Source organism: Mauremys mutica, chromosome 18 (genome assembly GCF_020497125.1).
Source record: "Mauremys mutica isolate MM-2020 ecotype Southern chromosome 18, ASM2049712v1, whole genome shotgun sequence".
Classification (NCBI taxonomy): domain Eukaryota; kingdom Metazoa; phylum Chordata; order Testudines; family Geoemydidae; genus Mauremys; species Mauremys mutica.
In genome coordinates, this window is record NC_059089.1 from 6,652,067 (window position 1) to 6,674,153 (window position 22,087).

The following is a 22,087-nucleotide window of genomic DNA, read 5'->3' on the forward strand; positions in this document are numbered from 1 at the left end:
TCCTCAGTGCTCTATGCATGTTCCATTATGTGTAGTCCCACACGCTAAACAGGCGCTGGGGAGGTGAGCCATCTCCAACAGACAGACCCACGAAATGATCACACCAGCCAACTGAAGGGTAACAAACTTTATTATACATCTCTTTAAAACAGGCTGGACGGAACAAACAAACGTCGTTCCAATATAGTGCCCCAAACCAACCCCTTTTCAATATGGGCTCTAACCAACCCCCACCTCTCCCAAATACTTACAACCCACTCTCCCTTAAAATTGCTCCAATTAAATTATCCTACTTCAGATCACCCCAACTGTCTGATCAATAGCTAGTTCTGAACACCAAGACACACTTTTCTGGCAAAATTAGATGCAGTATTTATTGGGTTTAGTTTCTTAATCTCCGGAAAGGAGAAAGGAAAAAACAAAAATCAGGAAAATCACTTAAGTTTGCCTTTTTACAGCAGGTAGAAATTCTGCAGGTCCCCATCCCCCCCAAGCAAGTCTGAAACCTCCTTGTTCTGCTTGGCAATATGAAGAGAGATTCTGGTGGTTAAAGAGCACCAGCCAGATGAGATCAGTCTGAACAAACTGATTTCGAGGCTTTGTTTTCATTTCCCTTTTGGGCCAGCCTCAAGTGGTTTTCCAATATCCCTTCCACGTAGCTTAAGGCCTGGAATGACACACAAAGGAGACAACTTTCAGCAGTTTGACTTGAGTCCTCCCTACATACTTGTCACCCTGAATCCTCAAACAGCCCAACAAATGAACTAAGGTGGTTGGAGTGAGGGAAGGGAGAAGTCACCCACTGCAAGACAGGACAAGTACACTAGAGGGAGAGATTTATTTAAGAAAAAAATCAGGCTTTATACATAACTGAAAAGAAATTGTAACAGGTAATTGGAAAAATTGATCCTTGCTCAGGTAATTTATAGGATATTAGCAGTCACTGCCTGAAGAATACCACGGCGGGGGGAGGGGGGGGGGGAGGAATCACTAGTCCGAGAAACATCACTCTACTGACTAAGCATCATTGCAAAAGCCATTTGAGATGGTCTTAGCAGCAGACATCCTAGTCCATTACAAATACCTGGAAATTAAGGCTTTGTATAACTAGAAAGCTGGGCACTCCTCCCACCCCCAATGGCACAATGTATTCACATAACCCTTGTCTACTTGCCAAACACATGACTTTGGATTTACATAAGCCTTCAGGTGTCTGATAGTGCTATTTTTGGATAGCACAGAACAAGTCCAAGACACTGAAACAATGTGAGTTTTCAATGCCTGCAGAGGGCTGAAAGCTTCTGAGTTCCCGCTTCTGAATCAGCAGAAACAATCTTAATGTTAGGATGCAACGTGACACCCCATAGGTCAGTGGTCTCCAACCTTTTTACGCCCAAGATCACTTTTTGAATTTAAGGGCAACCCAGGATCCACCCTGCCCCTTCCCCAAGGCCCCGCCCCCTCCACCCCCCCCTCTGCCTCACACTCTCCCCCACCCTCACTCACTTTCATTAGGCTGGAGTAGGGGTTCAGGAGGGGGCTCAGGCTCTGGGCTGGGGCCGAAGTGTTCGCAGTATGGGAGGGGGCTCTGGGCTGAGCCTGAGGCAGGAGTTGGGATGCAGGAGGGGGTGAGGGGTGCAAGCTCTGGGGGGGTGATCAGGGCTAGGGTAGTGTTGGGGTGCAGGATTGGGTACAGCGTGGTGGCTCTGGGAGGGAGGTCAGAGCTGGGGTTTGGGGTGCAGGGTTGGAGTGTGGCCTCCCACCAAACAGCATTTACCTCCAGCAGCTCCCGGTTGGTGGTGTAGCAGGGTTACTGCTAAGGCAGGGTCCCTGCCTACCCTGCCCCCCCGCCGCCCCCAGAAGGGGCCACCGTGCCCCTGGGGAGGGGCGGGGGGCACATGGCTCTGCGTGCTGCCCCTCTCTGCAAGCACTGCCCCCACAGCTCCCATTGGCCCCAGTTCCCCATTCCAATGGGCACTGTGGGGGCAGTGCTTGCAGGCAGGAGCAGCACACGCGTGAGACCCCTGCCCCCCCACCCCGGGGTTGCACTGGCCACTTCCGGGAGCAGCGTGGGGCCGGGGAAGGCAGGGAGCCTGCCTTAGCAGCAGCCCTGCTACAACACTAGAGATTGCGATCGACCAAGAGATCCTCTAGGATCGACCTATCGATCACGATTGATCGGTTGGTGACCACTACCAGAGGTGAACCCATGAAACGGCACTGACATCAACTCCCCAAGTATCCTACCAGCGGAGCAACACATGCTGCTGCCCTAGAGAATGCTGGGTGCAATGGAAAGGAGTTAAGTGTAGATGTTCATCATCGACAGCAGCAGCATCCCCCCCGCCCCCCCGAAGCGGTTTTAGATGCTACTATGCATCTGACACTCACTGATGGCTCTTTCGATCTTGCCCAGAACCTGGTTGTTGGGGATTGCTCTTCCACATTCGTAGTCAGCAATAACTTGTGGTTTTTCATTGATTTTCTAAAAAGAAGATGTGCTTTAAACACATCAGTTTAACAAACAGTGAACATTCAGAAACACAAACCCAAGACATCCCATATTACATGAGTGGCTGCATCTTCCCAGAAGTACACCAGGCTTGCAAGAGTGAATTCTGCCTATCATCATTGGTTTCTTCTGTCTGGGTGCTACCATGCTGATAATAGTTGTATTGTAAAAAGGTCTGCCTCACTCTCAAGAAATCGGAGAGTGTCCACAAGCTACAGCAGTCCAGCAGCATGGCAGATACTTCAGTTTGAAAGCTCAGATACAGATAGGTTTTTCAACACCTTACGCCAGAAATTACTATGCCAGGGCTAAGTCAGTTAGAGAGGAAGCCATTTTAACTCCAGCCCACAACATAGCTCGCAGTTCTTACAGAGCGTTCACAGGTTCCATACAGAGGTCCCTGGTCCACCACCTGAGCTACTAGTTAACTAGTACCCTGCAACGTTCTGTGGTGTTATATTAACCCGTGATGATACCAGCTCACCACCTACCGGTCAGGAGGCTAACTTGACACCACTGACATCCCAGCTCCCTCCCATACACAGAGCCTGGCTGAGGAAAAGCAGGAGTAGAGACCAAACGACACTGATAGGCACTCACCGTGGCCAAATCCTTTTGTGTCAGGCCCTTGCTCTGTCGGCCCTGCTGGATTACTTTGCCCACCTCAAGGGGGACTCTGTCATGGTGCAGCTCCTCCGTCTCCCGATCCAGCTTAGCTGTGTTCTTAGTGATCGAATGCTGCTTGTTTTGGCCTGCGGCCCCTAGCATTTAAACAAAATCAAGAAGAGGCAGGTGTCAAAACCGTACTAGGATAAACAAGCACTTTGATGAAAGTCAGTCAACTTCCCCAAGCTTTGTAGAGTTTTCTGCATTCATCACTCCACCCATTCACGTCACCATTAACTTTAGCCAGGTCCCTGTGCACTCCACTGATGCAGAAGTTACCCTAGAATCACTCTTCAGAAACTAAGCTTTTAATTTAAAAAAAAAAAAAAATCAGCATTGATGATTGCAAAGAAAACCTTCCAAACAAAACTCAAGGGTAACTAAGGCAACGTTGCCTGCAGACTGCCTGAAATAATACCTGAGACAGGTGTTAACTACTTTATTCATCTTAATTGGCTTGACTCTGAAACCTAATGACAACAATCTAAACTATGCTGCTGGCCATTTTACCAGAAGCCCTGTTAATGTTTCATCCTGCAACCCCCCTACACCAGCTGCCAAGCACTCCAAGATCCCCTACCACTCCCACCACAACTTGTATGATGGAACTGTACATTGCAGTCTGTGCCATGTTGAAAACTGAAAATTTTGGGCCAGAATAAAATGTAATGCACTACCAAAACACAAAGACTACTGGTTCTCATATTACAGTTTAATATATTAAGTTGACTTTGAACTGCTACAGAACTTTAAGTGTACCACATAATTTAAGTCTAGTTCACTGGGGAGTATGAAGGACCTTGTTTTTGTCTTAAAGCTGTTACTCAATAAAATGTATATGGACCAAGAAGAGTTAAAGTACACTCATTTGAAGGAAGGTAGCTAAGTACCCAAATATTCCCACAATTCATATTATTTTAGTGTACATGTATAAAATAATCACACTGCATAATCAAGCAACAAAGCTAATTCCATCCAAACCTCAACCTATACACCTGAAAGCTCTATGCCCACACTAGATTACAGATATGTCCAGTTTTGACTTTCTGTAGAACTAATTTTCATTTGTGGTCAAGGATTTCAGGAATTTCTAGTGTTGTCAGATGAATGGTTAAGGCTGTTTTTCAAACATGCAGAATCACCTTCCTCTTGTGCACACATTTGCCAACCAAATGGTATATGGGGAAAAAAATTCTCTGCAGTAACTCAGAGCCCTCCCCATCTAAGTGTCTCATTTCCAGATGTAGGGGTTTTTTACTACTGGCAGTCATTGATGGACCATATGCCACTGTCGGCAATCCCATCACACCATCCCCTCCATAAACTTATCAAGCTCAGTTTTGAGGCCACTTATGTTTTTTGCCCCCACTGCTCCCCTTAGAAGGCCATTCCAGAACTTCACTCCCCCGATGGTTAGAAACCTTCATCTAATTTCAAGGCTAACCTTGTTCATGGCCAGTTTATATCCATTTGATCTTGTGTTTCCACTAGTGCTTAACTTAAATAAGTCTTCCCCCTCCCTGGTATTTATCCCTCTGATGTATTTATACCTTTTGGTTAGGCTAAACAAGCCAAGCTCTTTGAATCTCCTCTCATAAGGTAGATTTTTCTATTCCTCAGGTCATCCTAATAGCCCTTCTGTGCACCTGTTCCAGTTTGAATTCATCTTTCTTAAACGTGGGAGACCAGAAAAGCACACAGTATTCCAGGTCAGGGTTCAGCAGTGCCTTGTATAATGGTACTAATACTTCCCTGTCTCTAATGGAAATACCTCACCCAATGCATCTTAGGGCGGCATTAACCTTTTTGACACCTTTTGACATTTGCAGCTCATAGTCATCCTGTGATCAGCCAATAGACCCAGGTCTTTCTCCTCCTCTGTCACTTCCAACTGATAAGTCCCCAGCTGATAGGGACTAACAACAAGAATTTTTGCTAAGTGCATAACCTTGCACTATTAAATTTCTCCCTATTTCTATTACTCCAGTTTACAAGGTCATCCAGATCTGCACGCTATAGTCTGTCCTCCTCCATACTGGCAATACCTCCCAACTTTTTGTCCTCCGCAAATGTTATTAGCATAGTCCCACTTGTGTCAAGATATAAAAGACTGAAAGGTTTTGTTGTTTTATTTTATTTTTTTTTAAAAGAGATCAGTGTCAACTCCCATCTCCCCTGGTTTTACTGCGGGACCCACTGAAGGTCTCAGATGATGTACTGTTAGTTCTCGCTGAATAATCCAAGGGGTGTGGGTGTTGACTCTTTAAAGAAAGACATTCCTTCTCCAAAACGTTAACCATTAAAGATAATTCAGCATTAGCAACAACATAAAATCCACAAAGTTTTAAACAGTCTGAATAAAAATCCCTTCCCCTCCAAGTTTTCACTCTTTTGGCTGTTCATTAGATTTCCAGTTATCAGACTCTCTCAAGCTGTAAGAGGCCTTAATTTCTAACAACACACACAGAAAAACTTTGAAAAGCAAGAAGAGCACAGTATTTTTGCCTCCATACCTGATTATTAGTGATAGACAAAACTCTTAACTTTAAGGCTTTTGGTTATGTTTCCTTGTTTATTTAGAAGGGCCAATGTGGAATCTTGGAGTCTGGTGCAGTGTTGGGGGGGCTATAGTCACCCCAAAACTTGCCTTAGGGCCCGCCCCCCTTGTAGCCACCCCTCCCAAAACAACGGTCAAATGGGGTGAAGCCGAGCCTGGGCTAGAGCTGTCTGCTTCCCAGGGCAGGGCCCCCCACCCCCCCAACAGGGGGCAGGCGGCTGGGTGCAGTGCGTCCCTAGGGCGGCTGCCTGTGCAGTCACAGCCCCACCAGCCAATAGCAGTGCAGGCATGGGACGAGCGGGACATGTGGGGGAATGAGCTGGCATCTGGGCTCAGCAAGTGGGATGGCGGGAGCCTCTCTGGGTGGGGAGCTGGCAGGCGACATGGGGAATGAGGGGACGGGAGGGGAGTGATTGGAGTTGTCTTGCCTTGACTGAACTCACTCCAAACTTAAAGGTCCTTGTCCAGCACAGGGCCTGTCACTTTTCCCACTGATGGGGAGGACTATTATATATTCATCATGCATATTTTATTTTAAATCTGCATTGCCATATAAAATTTCATTCTCAGTAGTGATACTGAAGTTTTAACAGATATTTCACAGTGATTATTCATGATTCTTTTGCTTAATACATGTGTGTGGGTGTGTTTTGTTAAATGAAAGTCTTGAATCATAAAACTAAGATAAAGAGCTCATGTATGAACGGTTTTCTTTCAAACTGATACTAATACTAAACAAGCCACAAAAGGCTTGAAAGTATCAAAGATGGTTTTATATATGCCTACAACAATTTTATTTGACAAAAGCAAAGTTAATACTCTTTGTAAACTCAAAACAAATTCAAAACAAAACAGTTGTCTGAAAGTGTTTTAATGCTATATTTACATCTATTTGACATTTTATCTATGTACTTTCTCAAAGTCTCAGATGTCATTTATTACATCTTTCTTGGAGGTTATTTTTAGGTTATACAGTGGTTTGATTTCATTTAACAATATAAGCAATACGCCCTGGGTATTTTACTAACGCACAGCATTCTATGTGTTTGCTGAACAGGGGCACTTGCATTGTGAAAAATGTTGCTCTGGAATCCGGACTTTGACTATACCTTGGCCAAGAAATTTGGACCTGGACAAAAAATAATTGACTACCCCTGAACCCCCCTTCTATTTCCACTTAAATTTATATTTGCTTACATATAGCTAACTTTATTAGAAGAGGGTACTTTAGTGAGCTACAGATGTTTTATCCTTTTCCTGATTACCTTATTACAATCAGCATCAAGAAAGGAAATGCACAAATTTAAAAATCAACATTCTTAACTTCTTCCCTTTCTTTTCTTAAACTTTCCCTATTAGCCTTAACTACTGAAGCACATATATTATGTATTGTCAGAGCGTGACCTGAGACCTCTGCAAAACAAAGACTGAAGGACTGTTGTGAGTTAAGAGGTCTTAAATATTCATTATTTTCTTTAGGGTTTTTAAGGGGAAAAGCCACAAAGTATAGACAGAATAGTACCATTACACTGTATTATGTAAATACGTTTACACTTCTTAAAGAAGTGCGTCTTATGTAAATGTTTAAGAACTTTGAATACTCAGGTTGTCAACATAATAGACTTCAAGAATTCCAACATCTGTAACGATTTAATTCATAATTAAAAAACGAGTGCAATAGCTATTTTTATATATCTCACTTGTATTTTGAAAGAGTGAATTTATGGAAATATGCATTATTTTAGTTCCACTGCATAACAGTGTTTGCTATGGTTAAAGACTCTGTTAACGGTTCTATTTTATATACATCAGCCACAAGGATCTTATATTTTAAATATTTGCTCCAGGCTGCATTTTTGGATTAAAGAATTTTAGCCTAAATTATATTTTTGGTAGTTTCCCAAAAAAGGCTTCATCTGTTTTTATAGTTTTGTAAATGCAAAATACATAAATGAAGTAATTGATGTAAAAAGCAAGTCTATTTTTTAAAAAGATACAGAGCCCAATTCTCAGTTACACCAAGTCCTTTTTACATAATTCAATAAGCATAAAGGGGCCTTGATTTAGGAGCAAATGATGTTTATACCCACTGTAAGGGCCCACTTTACAGAATCAGAGCAGCGTAAAAGCACAGGTGCCAACTCTGTGGGTGCTCCAGGGTTGGAGCATCCATGGGGGGGGGGGGGGGGGAATGGTCCAACTGATCAGCAACTCCCCCTCCCTCCCAGTGCCTCCCACCCACCACCAATCAGCTGTTTGGCGGCCAGCGGGATTAAGGTGAATCACTCAGGATGCAAACACCCACCTCTAGAGAGGTATCACCCCCTGGGGAGGTTGGCATATAAATGGCTCACACTGGGTTTTCCAGAGACCAGACAATGAAAAGGTTTTTGGCATAAAAAAAAAAAGCTGAGATTAAACTGACACGGAGGTCTTCTTTCTAATTCAAGAAATGGCCATGACCTTCTGTGTAAGAGAGCGGACGGGAGGGAACCCTTGCAGAAGGGTTGGAAAGACTTTGGCTTATTAGAGCCGCCTAGGATGAATGGTGACCTTTGGTAAGCTTTTACCATGCATATGGGAACTTCTATTTGTTTAACATGTTCCCTCTGTAATCATAGAATCTCAGGGTTGGAAGGGACCTCAGGAGGTCATCTAGTCCAACCCCCGGCTCAAAGCAGGACCAAACCCAACTAAATCATCATAATGCTTTCACCCTACTATTAAATGCACTTTGCTTTGTAACTAGTACACACTGTTGTATCCCCTGGAGAAAGGCTAAACAGTGCTGGGGAAATCACAGAAGTGCAGAGGTACTGCAAAAAGCCTAAATCCCCAGTCTGGGGGAAGAGAGATAAGCATCCCTGCCTGAGAGAGGCAAGGGCTGGGAGCCTGAAATCTGAAGTGGGTACTCTTGAGGAAGACTGGGGTATGTGTGTGCAGTTAACTCTAAAACCGTGACAGGGGTTACCATGAAGTTAAAGGAAAACATGAAACTGTCCTTCCTTACCCACCCCCGCCCCTGACAGAAATACCTACATTTCTTGGAGGTCTCTACATCTTCTCCTCTTCTCTGCGCTGCTAAGATTGCCTAGAAATAAGAAATTTAACTTTATCAAGATTAGTTCCATTAACATAAGACACAGACCTCTATTTAAACACTTTAACAAAGAATGGATTTATCATCCACAAACAGCCAAGCTGCTAGCAAAAAAATCCTCCCTGAGCAAGTATCCAGGCAACCAGCAACAATTCTGCTACCAAAGGAGAGGGAAGGAAGTAGCCTGCTTTGCCAGTTGGAGAGGAGATTTATTAGTTCTGAGAAGTACATTGGAAGAACTCTCCATATTAACAGAGACATTTTGGATGTCCTGGAGAAAAAAAATTACGTGGATTTTAATCTTCCTTCACCCAGTTTGAGAAAGAAATATTACATTACTCTATAGTCCCTATTACTGAGAAAGCAATGTAAAATGGGCTAGGATAGAACATACGTGATCTCTCTCCAGCCAGCCATCTCCACCCTCTGGCAAACAGAGGCTAGCGACACCATTCCTTACCCATCCTGGCTAATAGCCATTAGTGGACTTAACCTCCATGAATTTATCCAGTTCTCTTTTAAACGCTGTTGTCTAGAGGTGTGTCTAGACTGCAATTTAAGCCCAAGGTTCAAACTCATGCTCAAGCATAATCCACCATCTACACATAAATTGTGCGAACCCAGGGCAGGGGTGCCATTTCAGATTGAGGGAGGTGGGCGGGAGAAGACAGCAACTTTACCCATGACTCGAGTGGCTACTTAGGCACCTGATAACTAAGTTTTTTTGCAGATAACTTGGGCCTGGTCTACACTACAAAGTTTGACCTAACATGGCTAATGTTGACCTATTTAATAATATGTGTCTACACTACTGAGTCCCCTTCCGTCGACCTAAGGGACCTGTAAAGTTCACTTCTGTACTCCACCTCTATGAGAGGCATAGTGCTTGATTTAACATCCAAGGGTCAACATGGGGATAGTGTAGACACTGCGTTATGTAATTTAAATGAATTGGCCTCCAGGAGGTATCCCACACTGCTCCACTTTGACCACTCTAGAGAGCACTTTCAACTCCACTGCACATCAGCCAGGTACACAGGAAACAGTCGCCTCCCTGTTAAAGCCCTGGAAACTTTTGAATTTTCATTTCCTGTTTGATCAGCATGGAGAGCTCGTCAGCACAGCTGACCATGGATGCTCAAGGCCACAAATGTGCTCCAGCATGGAGTACACAGGAGGTGCTGGCTCTGATTGCTGTGTGGGGAGAAGAGTCTGTGCAGGCAGAGCTCCGATCCAGCAGAAGAAATGCTGACATCTTTGCCAAAATCATGCAGGGCATGTGGGAAAAGTGCTACACCAGGGACACACAGCAGTGCCACATGAAAATAAAGGCACTTCAGCAAGCATACCAGAAGATAAGGGAGGTGAATAGCCGCTCTGGTTCTGAGTCGCAGACATGCCACTTATACGAGGAGCTGCATGTGATTCTTGGTGGCGACTCCACCACTACTCCAAAATGCTCTGTGGATACCTCCCAGGAGCCCCGGCTGACCTTGGGCAACAATGATGACACTGCTGACAAGGAAGAGGAGAATGCGAGGAAGGCAAGTGGAGGATCCATTCTCCCCAAACAGCCAAGAACTGTTTTTAAACTCTGGAGCCCATTTCCTCACAGGAGAAGGCTCTTTATTCATTCAGCACACTGTGGTGAGTGGGGGTGGAGTTTACAGGGGAGAAAAATACAATGAAGGGGACAGCTTGGTAAGGAACAAGACACGTAAGTGTCACATTATTGTGGGTCACATTGCTGAAACTAGTTTGCAAAGCCTCATGGAGATGCACAGCCCCTCCAAGTGCTCTTCTTATTGTCCTGGAGTCTGGCTGCTCAAAACTGGCTGCCAGGTGATCTGCCTTGACCCTCCACCCTGCCGGAAACTTTTCTCCCTTTGTTTTAGATATTATGGAACACGCAGCAGGCAGTAACAACAATGGGGACATTGCTTTCACTGAGGTCTAACTTAGTAAGCAAACAATGCCAGCAGCCTTTTAAACATCCAAAGGCACATTCCACCACCATTCTGCACTTGCTCAGCCTATGGTTGAGCTAGTCCTTAACTGTTGTCTAGGCTGCCTGTGTACGGCTTCATGAGCCATGGGAGCATGGGGTAGGCTGGGTCTCCCAGGATCACGACTGGCATTTCAACATCACCAATGGTTATTTTGCAGTCTGGAAAAAAGTCCCTGCTTGCATCTTCCTGAACAGACTAGAGTTCCTAAAGATGCGCGCATCATGCACCTTTCCCCGACCATCCCACATTGATGTCGGTGAAACGGCCCCTGTGATCTACCAGCGCTTGCAATACCATTGAGAAGTTCAGTTTATGTACTCTTTGGCAAGGTGGTCTGGTGCCAAGATAGGGATATGCATTCCGTCTATAGCCCCACCGCAGTTAGGGAACCGCATAGTGGCAAAATCATCCACTATGCCCTGCACGTTGTTCAGAGTCACTATCCTTCATAGCAGAAGTCTATTGATTGCCCTGGAAACTTGGATCATAGCAGACCCCACAGTAGATACACCCACTCTGAACTGATTCCCCACTGACTGGTAGCAGTCTGGCATTGGAAGCTTCCAGAGAGCTATCGCCACTCGCTTCTCAACTGTCAGAGCAGCTCTCATTTTACTATTGCTGTGCTTTAGGGCTGGGGAAAGCTCCTCAAACAGTTCCATGAAAGTGGCCTTACACATTCGAAAGTTCTGCAGCCACTGCTCGCCATCCCATAGCTGCATAACTATGTAGTTCCACCAGTCAGTGCTTGTTTCTTGGGCCCAGAAGTGGCATTCCACCGTGTCAAGGTGATTCGCGACTGTCACCAGCATCTGCAAATTGCTCCAGTCCATGGCTTCCAGCAGGGCTGCTTGTGTGGCATCACATCGTTCCGTGCGGCAGCTCCTGCTGAGTATATACTGCAGGATAAGACATGAGGTGTTTGTAATGCTCATAACAACAGTGTACAGCTGATCGGAGTCCATGCTTGCTGTGCTATGGCATCTGCGTGGGTAACCCAGGCTTAGAAAAAAAGGCACGAAAAAAGGCTTGGTTTCTTTGCCGTTGATTTCAGGGAGGGAGGCTAACGTCATGTTATAACCACTTGTGCAAATGTTTTGGTCCCATGAAGCACTGTAAGCCCAACCCAAAATTCCACTCTGCTCCATGCACTGTGGGATAGCTACCCACAGTGCAGCACTCCGTGCGTTGATGCAAGCCCTGCTAGTGAGGATGCACTCTGCCAACACAATGAGCATAGTGGGGACACACAAGATCGACTTGCTTAAATCGGAGGATGTCAATTTACATAAAATCGACTTAACTTTGTAGTGTAGACACACCCTTAGAAATTAGCTGATAGATACAGTACTCCTAATTAATATATAAAGAAAAAATATACAAACCCCAATTAAAGCCATATTTTAAGTTTATATGTAAATTTAGAACAATCAGGAGACAATACCACAAAAATATTCCCAATCCCAAACCTTGAGGTACCAATTCTGGAGCCTTACAAGATATCAGGAACACCTCTGATACTTTATACTCTATCTTTAGTAGAGATAAATAAAAATAAATAAAATATGCTTCCTTTCTCTAACAGACACTCTGTGTTACTGCCACTATCTACTCGATTTTAGTCAATTGTTTTCACACCACTAAAAATGTATTTAATTTTAACATTCGATTATGTTTTTCTCTTAAGAATGGGAAAATTTTCTAATTATTTTGTCATTTGTACATGATTGTGATCAGTAAATACGTGAGTCACTAACATTTAACTCCATTACTATTAGTATCAGACTTGGAACCGCATTTATTGTCTCATGAATTTTAAGTTATTTTACAGATATAACTAAAAATATTATTTGAAAATAAATAACTTTCATCTGCAGTGTGTCTTAAGTTATGTGTTTAGCTAATTTTTTTTCTAAACTGGCATTGCTAAAGTGAGTACAAGCTAAATTTACATTCTAGCAGGATATTTGATTGTATCACTTTAAATAATGATTGATAAAGCTCAACATGGTAAGTAATAATAATAATTACTCCAGCCAGGACAGGCATTTTAGAACTCACTACAGAAAGAATTAAATTTAAGCATAAGAAAGAAAAACTATGAAACGGACAGACCAGTCAAAAAACTAAAGTAACAGCACTGTAGCTCTTAATGAACTTTGAAAGAAAAAAAAATACAGAGAATATATGTGCATTTTGATGGGAAGTACCAAGAAGTAACATCACCACCACTAGTGTGTGAGGGAGAAGGGAAGTGTTGGGGGGAATGTGTGAGGGAGATTAAGTGTGTGCCTGAGTGTGTCAGCACACCAAGCACTTTTTCAGTATAGTAGCAGCTGAAGCACCAATTCCTGAGCCAGAGGCAGCAGCACAGACAGGCCCTGTCCTCTCACCCCAGCTTAGTGAGACCAGGTACACAGGGGAACAGCTTGGCCAGCGGCAGCCCCAGTAGAAGACAGTGGAGGAGAGGAGGGGCAGCATCTTCCCTCCTGCTGCAAACTGCACCCAAATGTGGTATGAAACTTGGGGGGGGAGGGCAGGTGCCCCTAACCCAGGGCTCTGACCCAGAGTCTCAGGACCCCCTGGGGGTGAAGGGTCTGAATCTGAGTCAAGCTGGGACCCCGGGTCAATCCCTATTGCTTAGAAGTGTAGATGCAGTCCCACTGGACTTGTGTTTGAGGAAAAGGTTCCAAAATGTGTTCCAAAAGACAAAATGCCCAAACATTTGAAAAAAATCTCAAAGGGCATGAAGGACAGAGGCTATAACAGGGACCCGCAGCAGTGCCGCGTGAAGCTTAAAGAGCTGAAGCAAGCCTACCAAAAAAACCAGAGAGGCAAACGGCCGCTCCGGGTCAGAGCCCCAGACATGCCGCTTCTATGATGAGCTGCATGCCATTCTAGGTGGTGCAGCCACCACTACCCCACCCCTGTGCTTTGACTCTGTCAATGGAGTAGCATGCAACAGGGATGCGGGTTTTGGGGACAAGGAAGATGATTAGGAGGAGGCTGAAGATAGGTCACAGCAAGGAAACGGAGAAACCATTTCACCCGACAGCCAGGAACTGTTTCTCACCCTGGACCTGGAGTCAGTATGCCCCAAACCCACCCAAGGCTGCCTCCTGGACCCACTTGGACAAGGGACCTCTGGTGAGTGTACTTTTGTAAATATTATACATGGTTTAAAAGCAAGCGTGTTTAATGATTAATTTGCCCTGACATTCGCGGCCAGTACAGCTACTGGAAAAGTCTTAACGTGTCTGGGGATGGAGCAGAAATCCTCCAGGGACATCTCCATAAAGCTCTCCTGGATGTATTCCCAAAGCCTTTGCAAAAGGTTTCTGGGGAGGGCAGCCTTATTCCGTCCTCCATGGTAGGACACTTTACCACGCCAGACCAGTAGCACGTAATCTGGAATCATTGCATAACAAAGCATGGCAGCGTATGGTCCCAGTGTTTGCTGGCATTCAAACAGCATCCGTTCTTTATCTCTCTGTGTTATCCTCAGGAGAGTGATATAATTCCTGGTCACCTGGTTGAAATAGGGTGATTTTATTAAGGGGACATTCAGAGGTGCCCGTTCCTGCTGGGCTGTTTGCCTGTGGCTGAACAGAAATGTTCCCCGCTATTAGCCACACAGTGGGGGAAGGGGTGAAGCAATCATCCCAGAGAATTGGGTGGGGGGGGGGGAATTTAGTTGGGTTTGTGCTGCACGTTAACCCAAAACCGCAGCCCCTCCTCCTTTTAAATGGCCAACCCAACGGCTGCTTGGTATGGGAAATGAGGGCACTGCTGTTTGAAACCATTCCCACATGTTATGAAGGTTAAAGAAGCCAAAAGACTATCTTACCATGGCTGCCTGCAAGCCAAATTCTGTTGCCCAGCCCTGCGTGAAAGATCTCTCACACCAAACCGGCATACCCTCAATAAGAGGCAAAATGCGACCTTGTACCGAAAGCACATGTGCTATGTAATGTTAACAGCAAGGTTTACGGTGAAAGAGTCTCCCCGTTGTTTTCTAAAATGTGTCTTCTTAAACTACCACTCTCCCTTTTTCTTCCTCCATCAGCTGCATATGTTTCAACGCTCACACTATCTTCTCCTTCCCAGAGGCTAGCGAAGATTAGAAGGCGAAAAAAAGTGCACTCATGATGAAGTGTTCTCTGAGCTCATGCAGTCCTCCCACACTGACAGAGCCCAGCAGAATGCGTGGCGGCAGACAATGTCAGAGTCCAGGAAAGCACAATATGAACACGAGGACAGGTGGCAGGCTGAAGATGATAGGTGGCATCAGCTTGGTGACAGAAGGCAAGAGGCAATGCTGAGGCTACTGGAGGAACAAACTGATATGCTCCGGCATATGGTTGAGGTTCAGGAGAGGCAGCTTGAGCACAGACCGCCGCTACAGCCCCTGTGTAACCAACCGTCCTCCTCCCCAAGTTCCATTGGCTCCTCACTCAGACGCCCAAGAACGCGGTGGCAGGGACTCTGGGCACCCAACCACTCCACCCCAGAGGACTGCCCAAGCAATAGAAAGCTGGCTTTCAATACGTTTTAAAGTGCAGTGTGACCGGGTGCTTCCCTCCTCTCCCACCTCACCTGGGCTATGTTGACAGTTATCCCCCATTTGTGTGACGAATTAATAAAGAATGCATGAATGCGAAGCAACAATGACTTTATTGCCTCTGCAAGCAGTGATCGAAGGGGGGAGGGGAGGGTGGTTAGCTTACAGGGAAGTACAGTGAACCAAGGGTAGGGATGGGGGTCATCAAGAAGAAAAACAGAACTTTCACACCATAGCCTGGCCAGTCATGAACTGGTTTTCAAAGCTTCTCTGATGCGCACCGTGCCCTCTTGTACTCTGCTAAGTGCCCTGGTGTCTGGCTGTGCGTAATCAGCACCCCGGCGATTTGCCTCAACCTCCCACCCCGCCATAAACGTCTCCACCTTACTCTCACAACCAGCGGTAATAACAATGGGAATATTGGTTTGGCTGAGGTCTATCCGAGTCAGTGAACTGCACCAGCGTGCTTTTAAACGTCCAAATGTACTTTCTACCACCATTCTGCACTTGCTCAGCCTATAGTTGAACAGCTCCTGACTACTGTCCAGGTTGCCTGTGTACGGCCTCATGAGCCATGGCATTAAGGGGTAGGCTGAGTCCCCAAGGACAACTATAGGCATTTCAACATCCCCAACGGTTATTTTCTGGTCTGGGAAGAAAGTCCCTTGCTGCAGCTTTTGAAACAGACCAGAGTTCCTGAAGATGGGAGCATCATGTACCTTTCCCAGCCATCCCACGTTGATGTTGGTGAAATGTCCCTTGTGATCCACCAGTGCTTGCAGCACCACTGAAAAGTACCCCTTTCGGTTTATGTACTCGCTGGCTTGGTGCTCCAGTGCCAAGATAGGGATAGGTTCCATCTATCGCACCACCACAGTTAGGGAATCCCATTGCAGCAAAGCCATCCACTATGACCTGCACATTTCCCAGAGTCACTACCCCTGATATCAGCAGCTCTTTGACTACATTGGCTACTTGGATCATAGCAGCCCCCACAGTAGATTTGCCCACTCCAAATTGATGCCTGATTCACCGGTAGCTGTCTGGCATTGCAAGCTTCCACACGGCTATCGCTACTCGCTTGTGAACTGCGAGGGCTGCTCTCATCTTGGTATTCTTGCACTTCAGGGCAGGGGAAAGCAAGTCACAAAGTTCCATGAAAGTGCGCTTACGCATGCAAAAGTTTCGCAGCCACTGGGAATCGTCCCAGACATGCAACACTATGCAGTCCCACCAGTCTGTGCTTGTTTCCCGGGCCCAGAATCAGCGTTCCACGGCATGAACCTGCTCCATTAAGACCATGATGTCCACATTGCCAGGGCCCGTACATTGAGAGAAGTCTGTGTCCATGTCCTCATCACTCTCATCACCACACTGCTGTCGCCTCCTCGCCGGGTTTTGCTTTTCCAGGTTCTGGTTCTGCATATACTGCAGGATAATGCGCATGGTGTTTACAGTGTTCATAATTGCGGCAGTGATCTGAGCGGTCTCCATGCTTGCCATGCTATGGCGTCTGCGCTGAAAAAAGGCGCAAAACGATTGTCTGCTGTTACTCTGACAGAGGGAGGGGCGACTGACAACATGGCTTACAGGGTTCTCACACAGAATGGCCCCCTCAAGGATTGAACTTACAACCCTAGGTTTAGCAGGCCAATGCTCAAACCACTGAGCTATCCCTCCCCCCACTATTCATGGAGGGAGGGAGGGAGCAAATTAATACAAAACAAATCTGGTCTCTTTATTGTTTTGATCCACTCCATCTCTCTTATACATCTTAGTCTGGCAGCAGATGATGCAGTACGACTGCTGGCCATCATCATCTCCCATTTATGTCCAGGCGCCCCCGACCGACCTCACCGAGGTCAGCTAAAAGAGCACCCAGGAGACAATGACGAGGGCTATCAGTCGTAATACACCATCTTCTGCCAAAAGGCAATGAGCTGCTGCTGTGTAGCAATGCAGTACCATGTCTGGCAGCACCCAGGAGACATACGGTGAGCTGAGTGGGCTCCATGCTTGCCGTGGTATGTCATCTGCATGGGTAATCCAGGAAAAAAGGTGAGAAACGATTTATTGACATTGCTTTCACTGGGGGGGGCGGGGGGCGGCTGACAACATTTACCCAGAACCACTCATGACAATGTTTTTGCGCCATCAGGCATTGGGAGCTCAATCCAGAATTCCAACGGGCGGCAGAGACTGCGGGATAGCTACCCACCGTGCAATGCTCTGGAAGTCGATGCTAGCCTCGGTACTGTGGATGCACTCCACCGAGTTAATGGTCTTAAGTGGGGACACAATTGACGGTATAAAATCGATCTCAGAAATAGACTTCTATCAATTCAACCTAATTTCGTAGTGTAGACATACCCTTAGTCTTTAAGGTGCCACTGGACTCCTCATTGTTTTTGTGGATACAGACTAACACAGCTACCCCTCGGATACTTAGACTATAGATGGTTATTTTTGAAGTAGCCAACAAACAAAATGCAGCACTAACCATTAGTATTATTAACCCAAACTCAAACTAAGTACAAGTTAGATAAGATAAGTACTTATCCCCACTGATACCAAAACTACATGCTCCGGTTTCCCCCTGGAACTTTAGAGTTACCTAGGAACAAACAGATGATAGGCAAAGGTCACAGAACTTGGTATTCAGTTGCTGTGCCACAAGGGGCAAAAGCATCAAGGTGACAGATGATTACGAAACAGCTAAGAGACGATTATCATACAGGTTTCTGTATGACTGTACACAGATGGGCTGTTATCAGTTAGGAATTCTGTGTTCCTTTTTACTGCCACTCAACAGTAGTTGCACAAAATAGCTACATGGCTTTGTTTTCAGGCAATGAACCCACATGTGAAATAAATAATATGCACCTGGGCAGTTTGCCGCTTCTTCTTCCCAAAGCTGTAGTCCAGTCACAAAAATCCTTAAAAGTGAAATAGACAATAGGCGAACTGCAGCATCAGATGTGTGTCAAAGGCTCCTTCCATTGAGGTTGGGGCAGGGCATACACTCCAAGTAGTTTATACTTGTTGAAGCTCCTCCCAATCATGTTGCATCAGCCAGCTTCTTTGACGCACAGTAGTTTTGAAATATTCTTTTTAATATACAGTAAGTGAACTGTTAAAGTTAGAGACCTTTGAAAGCCACTGAATGTCTGAACGCACACAAGAACAAGCCAATGCAACACTGGAGGAGCTTAAGAGATTAATTTTTTTGAATCTGTGCCAAATGCCCCTCTCAGCCTGGTTAGCAGGGTCATATATTAAAAGATGAACTACATTATCTGCAATTCTGTATTTCCAGCTGTATTCCTTCTTATTCCTACTAGAAGTAGCAATCCAAGGCGCAACATTCTATTGCCAAGTCAGTGCTTTTCCTGGATAAGAGTGAAGCCTCAAAATGTCAATTCTGTCTTTTCAGCAAAAAAACATGGAAAGCACCAAGCTGTCACAAGAGAACAGCAGCAATTTGTCACTGTACAATAATCTAGGTAGATTAATCTTACTGCACAGACACCAAGTTATTAGAAAAAAGCATACCCCACGTGTTAGCAATGGAACAAACCAAGCTAGACAAAAATCCCTTTTCTATTTTACACTCTTTCCAACTGTGCTGCATCAGAGCATTGACATGATTCTGCATTCAGTACTGTTTATTAGGGCGGGGGTTCTCAACCTTTTTCTTTCTGAGCCCCCCCCCGCTATAAAAACTCCATGGCCCACCTGTGCTACAATAAACTGGTTTTCTGCATATCAAAGCCAGGGCCTGCGTTAGGGGGTAGCAAGCAGGGCAATTGCCCAGGGCCATACACCACAGGGGGCCTCCCAAAGCTAAGTTGCTCAGGCCTCAGCCCCAGGTGGCTGGGCTTGGGGCCCCAGACTTTGACCCCAAGCGATGGGGCTTTAGCTTTCTGCCCTGGGCCCCAGTGAGTCTGATGCTGGCCCTGCTTGGTAGCCCCCCTGAAACCTGCTCACAGCGCCCCAGAGGGCCCCAGACCCCTGGTTAAGAACCACTGTATTAGAGTATAAGCAGTAAAGAGTCCTGCGGCACCTTATAGACTAACTGATGTATTGGAGGATGAGCTTTTGTGGGTGAATACCCACTTCGTCGCATGCATCCAATGACGTGGGTATTCACCCACGAAAGCTCATGCTCCAATACGTCTGTTAGTCTATAAGGTGCCACAGGACTCTTAGTCTGGATCTGTAAAAGCAGCAAACACGGCTACCCCCTCTGATACTTGTATTAGAGTATGCCATTCAGTACAGTTATGCCCTAAACAAAAGGCCCCTGCTAGCAGGAAATATCCAGCCTGCTTCCAAAATGGGTTTTGGGTGGTGAGCAATGCAAGTACTCCAAAGAAGATTATTTTGGTGCACAAAAGGGATCCGTACTTCCACTCATCTTCACAAGCCCAGTTAGAGAGAGTACCAGTGCAAGTCCCACCATCCTAAGACCAACACGAGGTCCCCCCCGGCCAGCAGGGCCAGTGCAACCACTAGACAAACTAGGCGGTTGCCATGGGCGCCAAGTGGTTGGGGGCACCAAAAAGCAGTGCCCTGGCTCAGCAGGGAGGAGCCACCTTCCGGAGGCACCAGAGCATCCCGCTTGCAGTAGCAGTGAGCCCAGCCATGGAGAAGCCGGCGCGGCGCGGGGGGCAGCAGCCCTGCAAAGGCAGCGGCGCTGCTAGCGGGGAGCAGCTGCGCCCCCACCCCTCCTGCAGCCCGGCACCCCCCTGGGCTCCTGCAGGCTGCAGCGGATGCATGCGGGCAGCAGCCCTCATGTGCCCCCCCGGCTCCCCTCTCACCACACTCGGGCTCCCGGGCATGTGAGCCACTGCCAGGGCACAGGGCCCTGAGCCTGCTCCGGGAGGGGCAGTGGCGGCAGCTCACACTCCCGGGAGCCACAGAGCCCGAGCGCGGTGAGGGGGGAGCTGGGGGGCACACGGGACCACCACCCACATGAATCCGCTGCAGGAGCCGCTGGGGGGGGGGGGGAGACCAGGCCACAGCCTGGGCAGGAGGCACAGCTGGTCCCCACTAGCAGCACCGCCACCTTCGCAAGGCTGCTGCTGCCCCACCCCCCCGGCACGGTGCCGGCTCCTCCACGGCTGGGGCAAAGCCCGTGAGCGGACTCGGGGCGGGGGGGGGGAACCGGGTCTGGGAGCAGCCCCTGGGCACGGCTGGCCCCGGGGTCTATCAAGGCTCGCTGGGATTTGCCCCTCAGTGAGGGGATGTGCGGGGGGGGGGCGCTGGGGAGGCCAGGCGGGAGCTCCGCGCCCCGGCCCTGCCCGCGGGGAGACGCTGCGGCGCCCGGCACCAGCCAGCGACCCACGCCCCGTTCAGAGCCCGCATGGCGGGGGCGGGGGGAGCCCAGCCGGGCTCGGGGCCGAGGCAGCCGGAGCTGCGCCGGCCCCGCCCGCCTGAGGTCCCGGCGCGGGGCCCCCGCTCGGCCCGAGCCTGACGGTCCCCAGCCGGGGGGGGGAGGGGCGCGCGGGGCTGAGGGCCGCGCCTGACGGGACCCGCCCGGGCTCCGGGCCTCCCCCCTGACCTGCTTGGACTTGGCCTGGGCCGCGCTCGGCCCCTTCTTGCGCAGCACCGTGACCGTGTCCCAGTCGCTCTCCGCCATGGCACCGACCTACTCCGCCCGTAGCGCAGCCTTCTCCGGCGCGCCCCGCCCCGCCGCTCATAGGCCGCCCAGCCTGTCACTCCTCGAGTTGGCTTGGAATGATTGGATGAGACAGGAGTCCCGAATCCCGGAACGGCTGTGCCTACGCTCTGCGCTCTGATTGGTTTCTGTCCACGCTACTCATCAAACACGTTACCTTACTGGGTAAAAATGACGCCTTCAGGAGGGTGGGACTTTGGGACGCCTTGACTCAACGGACTTCGGCATAAACACGCGTCAGTGCCCGCTGCAGCGCCTCACGTGCGCGTGGCTGGGCGGGGCGGGGCAGCCAGAACCTGGGGCTTCCCGCTGGCAGCGGCCTGGGTCGCGCTTGGGCTTTGCTGGCGCAGCTCTTTGGTCCGGGGGATTTTTACTTCAGTAGCTGCACCAGCCTAAAGCTCCTTTACACCAGTGCAAAGTACCAGCGTAAAGCACGGTTGTGCCGGTGCAAAGCACTAGTGCGTCGGTGTACATTTTTAAAAAGGGCTCCAGAGGTGATCCTGCAGTTACAGGCCTGTAAGCCTGACTTCAGTCCTGAGCAAACTGGTTGAAACTGTAATAAAGAACAATATTGTCAGACATATAGATGAACATACTTTGTTCAGGAAGAGTCAGCATGGTTTTAGTAAAGGGAAATCACACCTCACCAATCTACTAGAATTCTTTGAGGGCAGTCTACAAACATGTGGACCAAGGAGATCCAGTGGCTATAGTTGTTGGTGTCACAAGGCATAACCTTAGGTAACTCGGGGGGGTGGAAGATCACGAGTGTCGATGAAGCCCTCCTGCTCTAGGCCTAAGTGAACCAAAGCTCCTCCATGTTGAACTTTAACGGATCTAAAATGCCAGCAGCTGAAAAACAAAATGTGTAACAGCCAGCTATCAGTTGCAACACAGCTCAAACCGGTCTAAAGCCGTAGTAATAAGGGGGGCCTAACATGCCTCTAGCTAAGGACAAGATAACCAGGACTCCTAGGTCCTTCTCCTCCTCCGTTACTTCCA

At 47.6% G+C, this 22,087-nt stretch overlaps 1 protein-coding gene across 1 annotated transcript; it reads right to left on the bottom strand.

Moving 5' to 3' along the window:
• Positions 1-112: 112 nt before the first annotated feature.
• EDF1 (endothelial differentiation related factor 1) lies at positions 113-21,121 on the bottom strand. The gene is made up of 5 exons (XM_044993071.1): positions 20,969-21,121; positions 8,775-8,826; positions 3,113-3,273; positions 2,392-2,485; positions 113-667 (listed from the first exon to the last, which is right to left on the bottom strand). Exons 1-5 carry the CDS (start codon positions 21,044-21,046, stop codon positions 606-608), a joined length of 447 nt encoding a protein of 148 aa, XP_044849006.1. The 5' UTR covers positions 21,047-21,121; the 3' UTR covers positions 113-605.
• Positions 21,122-22,087: the final 966 nt, after the last annotated feature.

Bases quoted from the DNA above. Each gene is read 5' to 3' on its own strand.
- EDF1 (XM_044993071.1), bottom strand. From the start codon at position 21,046: ATGGCGGAGAGCGACTGGGACACGGTCACGGTGCTGCGCAAGAAGGGG. The intron at 3,274-8,774 runs GTAGGTATTTCT...TTTAAATGCTAG, and splicing joins TGTAGAGACCTCCAAGAAAT to GGGCCGCAGGCCAAAACAAG. The intron at 2,486-3,112 runs GTGAGTGCCTAT...TCTTCTTTTTAG, and splicing joins CACAAAAGGATTTGGCCACG to AAAATCAATGAAAAACCACA.